The following is a 5,442-nucleotide window of genomic DNA, read 5'->3' as shown; positions in this document are numbered from 1 at the left end:
TACTGGCTCCGGCGGTCATGAACCGGCGGATTAGAGCACAGCTGAGCACTAATCTCCTCCAGGGACAGTTTACAGAGCCGCTTACAGGCAACTGCCAATAATAAACACATCCGTGTCATTAGAAATTAAAGCTTATGTGCCAAAAAATAATGATAAAAAAGAGGTTTTACGGAAACGTGTATGAAAACATTAGGTCTTGGATATGAGGTTAGTCTCGAATAAGCTCTGAGACGGTGCTTACTCTGACTTTGGGGCAAAGTAGTAAAAAAAAGAATAGAGGGCTGCATGGGTGGACTAAATAAATCAATTGAACTAGCTGCTGGGCGGTTTAAACAACACAGCTATTCATAATGGTTAGCTGATGCACTTCTGTTTACTTTTTAACTTATTTTTTTGCATTCAAAGCATTCTGGTGGCTTTTTATCTTCACACTTCTCCTTTTTTACATATGTACTCTGGATAATTAAAAACCAGAGGCTTAAAATTATAATAATAATAAAAAGTTTCTCCCTGATCCCGGGTAAAGAGCCATCTGGTTTGTTTATTATGCTCATTTCAAAGAAAAGCCTGTGGGGTTGCAGAGGCGCTTCTGAGCACATGGCACAACTATTGTGCACATCTGTGAATGTGTTATCAAAATCAGTTCTTTGCATTCAACATGAAAAGATAGTCACAGAATGTTTTATATCAGCGGTGGAGCCATTAGGAACCACTGTTGAGGTGTTGAGAAGTTGGGTCCAAAGAACATTTGTGGCGACACACTTGAGTGTTAGATTCAGTTCAGCAGTTTTTTGAATTTTTAACAATCGAACTTGAAAACCTTTATTGAACTTTAAAATAACATCCTTAAATTGCACCAAAAATTAAAGTGAAATTTGACTTTTTCTTTTTTATCTTAACCCTTTAACACCAGATTCCAGTGTTTATGTTATTTGATTTACTGTAATTTTTTTTAACACGATCAACGTAATTTCAGCAGATTTTGAAGGAGAAAAGTGGCTCGAGCTGTTGAAATTAAATAATAATTAAAAAATTACAGTAAGTTAAAGTCTCCCTCCGATCATTTCAGTGCTCGAATCAGCCGATTTTTTTGTGTGAGTTTCAATAGTTACGGTAGCAATCAACATGAACAATGGCTTTTTGTGACATTTAGGTTGATGGATTTTAGTTAAAAACATAATAATCATTGTTAATACACTACTGGGAACATTTTATTAAAATGAATTAAAAAAATGTCCTTGGGAGACTTTAAAAACGAATTAACTTTTCTGCTATTTGTAAATATATGGACAAAAAATAATGAAAATGCTGTGAATGCATAAATGTTTGTGGATATTTATTGATTTATTTAATAATCAAAGCTGATTTAAAAATATTTAACAGGACAAAAATCTCAATCGTTTTTGAAAACCACAAACATAAAGATATTCAGTCAATGAGAAACACCCGGAATAAAATAATCTGTTAATTAGTCAGAAATCACGTTTGCTCTTATAGCAAACTGTTGATAGTAGATCAGGTATGAATGATCAATATTTAGCTCTAAGATGATGTTTTAAACATTTTGTGTGAAAGAAGCACTTAACCTAAAAACATGTTAAATTGTTTATTTAAAAAAATCCATATTTTTGTCAATTAATTAAAAAAGTGAAACTTTTTAATCATTATATTTGAATATTTCAGCTGGGAATTTAGTAATTTTGTTGTCTTCTGGCTATATATTACTTCAGATGTTATTAGAAAAATGTAAATTTAGCCTTTTTATAATAAAAAGAGGCCAAAGAAATTAGTCCAAATGTCATGCTTCTCAAAACTATATATAATTTCTGTGCTCAATGTGTTAATTGGGCCTTAATTGGTTTTGCATGAATTAATAGTAATGAACAGCTTAAAGTAATAGAAGTTGCTTTGACAGCTGTCGTCTGTATGGTTGGGTCTGTAGTTTCTCATTACTCTATATTCTCTATTGGGTTCAGGTTAGGAAAGTTTCCTGGTGAGGTAAAAACCGTATCAAGTCATTGAAGCAGCTTTTGGTTCTTTTGACAGGGTGGGCAGATCCCAGAAAATACAACCAGAATCTTTATACAGCTTGTCATCAGATGAAAACACTAGTAGATGACTGTATTGACTGTACTACAGTGACTGAGGAAATTTCACACTTGACTTCAGGCAAAATGAATTATGTGCCTGTCTCCTCTCTTCCAGATTCTTGGACTTTGATTCCCAAAAGAAGTGCAAAGTAATTTCATTGAGTCCAGTTCTTTTCCTCCTCTACCCTGGAGTGACTTTTCAGACGTTTCTGGTTCAGGAGTGGCTTGACTGGAATGTGGCATTTCTAGCATATATTTATGGATTCATCTGTTTGTTGTGGTTCTATACCTTGTGATATTCTAATCTTGAAGGAATTTAACTTCACAAGCCTCTCAAGGCTGTAGTTATCTCTGGTTGCTGCTACACCTTTTATAATATGTCCTTGAAAATGACACTTTTTTAACCTAAAATGGCATAATATCAATTAAAAGCCCTCTGGGAACACTTTTAAACGGATCAAAAGATTATTTAATTGGGTCTTTAATACTTGTTTGCTATAATCGTCAAAATTATTTGAAAAAGAAACTTGAAATATATCAGTCTACATTTAATGATTTGTTTTCACTTTCTAACCATTTTTTTTTTTTAGATGTTCCAGTAAATGTTTTATTCAACAGCAGCATCACTGCTCTATTGTTGGTCAGATTGGCAGCAACCTTTGTTCATATGAGAGGAGACGGCGCCAGAGCACGCTCTGGATGTAAAATGCATCGCTGTATCTTTTTACTTCCAAGCACATCACCCACTAAAACTCTGCTGGGATTCTTTTAAATTAAAATCGTGTCAGTAGAAGCCAGAGAGCCGTTGAAGCTGAAGTCATTTTTCACGCACGAGCGGGAGCACGCTTCTCTTTCAAAAAGGATGACACTTGCTCTCTTTGATAAACTCTTGCAGTTACGGCGGGAAGGAAGAATTGGAAAATGGGGTTTACAAGGAGTCTCATGGGGCCCTCCAGTGACAGCAAGACCTGTGATCCGAATAGGAACCCCATCGAATTACTGCTACTAGATTTTTCTTTTATGAATTTAAGTCAGTGCTTTAAATTTCTTGAAAATCTGGGAACATTTATTATATCTGTGCCCTTTATGTTGTCTTTCAAAGTATGGACCATTTAAAGTTACTCATGAACTTTTGTTCAGGACGGCTGTTTTTCTAACAGTCCAGGTCATGACACGTGGTCATTTTTCCTCTCTGTGTCCTCGTTTTCCAGCCTGACCATGCTCGCCGGGGAGAGATCATGACTTCACTGAACGCCTCCGACGCCATGGCCTCCCTGTCCTTCCCCATCTCCTCTCTTGAGAAAAATGTTTCCTCCTCTGTAACCCTTGACCCCTCGTCCTCCCCCGTGTCCTTCCCCACCTTGTCCTCCACCCTGCTGCCGTCCTCCAATTGCACCAGCGCGGCGTCGCCCTCCTCTCCCCCGTACAACTTCTACGCCGTGCTGCTGGTCCTCCTGATCTTCTGCGTGGTGTTCGGTAACGTGCTGGTCTGCATAGCCGTGTCGCGGGAGCGCGCCCTGCAGACGACCACCAACTATCTCATCGTCTCCCTCGCCGTGTCCGACCTGCTGCTGGCCACCCTGGTCATGCCCTGGGGCGTCTACCTGGAGGTGTGTTTGTGCACATTTCTGTCCTTTGGTTTAATTGAAGGAGAGAGTAAAGGGAGCTGAGAGTGAATGTTTCTCCCCAAATTTATGACATTTAAAGAGTTAAGGGATAAAAACAACATAGCGTTATTTTACAGCTGCCTTTAGTAAAAAAAATTATTTTGCAAGTTTAAAGTTTGTTTTTTTGACGAAGGCAATCAATGGTTTACTCCAGAATTGAAATAAAAACTTGTGTCAATATATTGTGCTGTGATAACACAACTGTCAAAGTCAATGCAGTCAATTCTATCCGGCCCTCCAGATCATTTTTTTTTTTATTGTTATTAATGGCCCGATGTTACCTTGCACTCATTTCCAACTTTTATAATTTTGACAAAATATATTTTTATGGAGATTAAGACATTAAAAGTTATATAAGTTTTAAGTTGATTTATTCTGGAATAATATTCCTGTGTTTTTATTATTTCTAAATACATTGAAACATTACTGTTATAAAGTTTTAAAAATGTGCATTCTGATAGCTTTTCAGACTATTTTGGCATTTACTACGATTTTTTAGGCTTTTTCGGAGTTTAAATAATATTTCAGCTACATGCTAGCTATTTTGGCTAATTTTATTTTATTTTTTTATTTTTTTAGGCTATTTTGATGACTAGCTATTTCTTCAGCTACATGCTAGCTGTTTTGGCTACCCTAAGTTTTTTTGTTTTTTAGGCTAATTTGGAATTTAGGTCATATTTTAGCTGGCTATTAGCTTCAGCATTTTCAGCTATTAACATCAGTGTTTTTACCTATTAATTTCAGCATCTTCAGCTATCAGCACACTAGCATTATTGTAGGTAATGCCATATATCTAGTTCATAATTATGTTAAAAAGTTTTAAAAATGTAGTTTTAAAGTGTTCAATAAATATTTATCCTGTTCGGCTCGCGACCTAAGTTGTGTTTTGGATGTTGGCCTCATGTGCGATTGAGTTTGACACCCCTGTGTTAAAAACACACACCAGGCAAGACCTTATTCATAACAGGATATGAAACTGTTTCATATGTTGGACTTTTTAGAATTTAATTTTGTTTGTTTATTTTTCTGTGGTATACCCCCTTAATTTTTAGAATTATTTAATTCTCTAAAGAAGAAAAATATCGTGTTTCTGAGTATGAGGAATATTAGTTTTTGATTATGTTTTATTAAATTAAGTTTATGTTAATTAAAGTATTTGTTAAAAAAATAGTGACTGCAGCAGGAATTGTATTTATTATGATTAAAATAATTATTTAGTTTTGATGGCACCCATGTACAAAGATGATTCATTAAAAAATGTCCATGAATTGATTTGAACTAAAACAAGCATGATGGCAAAACTTTTACGAGAAGTTTAATTAAAGATTACATTTGTTTTAGGGCCGGGCACGTTCACGCGTTAACATACGCAATTAAGAAATTATGATTAATCCATGAATTTTTATAAACACAAATTAAACGCACCTCATGGAGCAGCAGTCCTTCACTTTGCCTCTGCAGCTCAGTCATTCACTGTGTTCATTAAACACTTTTGTTTTATTTTTCCCACTTGTACTGTGGTTATTTACAAAAGAAATAAATATTCAATCGGTTTTTAGTACTTTAATCTTGCCATTTTTTTTTATTTAGATCGTTTTTTCACAAAAAGTGAGCTATTGGATCCATGATCTATGCTCGATTTATCGCGATTCATTTTTTCCTAGGTTTGTGATTAATTGCTCATT

The 5,442-nt window shown here is 35.3% G+C and overlaps 1 protein-coding gene across 1 annotated transcript in view; it reads left to right on the top strand.

The window, feature by feature from the left end:
* drd2l (dopamine receptor D2 like) overlaps nucleotides 1-5,442 on the top strand; it is a 31,840-nt gene that overhangs the window by 9,879 nt on the left and 16,519 nt on the right. The window contains exon 2 of the mRNA XM_036216047.1: nucleotides 3,302-3,700. Within this exon, the coding sequence (XP_036071940.1) occupies nucleotides 3,329-3,700 (372 nt within the window). The 5' untranslated portion in view covers nucleotides 3,302-3,328. The remainder of the gene's footprint in view (nucleotides 1-3,301; nucleotides 3,701-5,442) is intronic.

This window comes from Oryzias melastigma, linkage group LG16 (assembly GCF_002922805.2).
Source record: "Oryzias melastigma strain HK-1 linkage group LG16, ASM292280v2, whole genome shotgun sequence".
NCBI lineage: Eukaryota > Metazoa > Chordata > Actinopteri > Beloniformes > Adrianichthyidae > Oryzias > Oryzias melastigma.
Note: the sequence above shows the minus strand (reverse complement) of the source record. Positions and strands in the feature narration are given on the sequence as shown.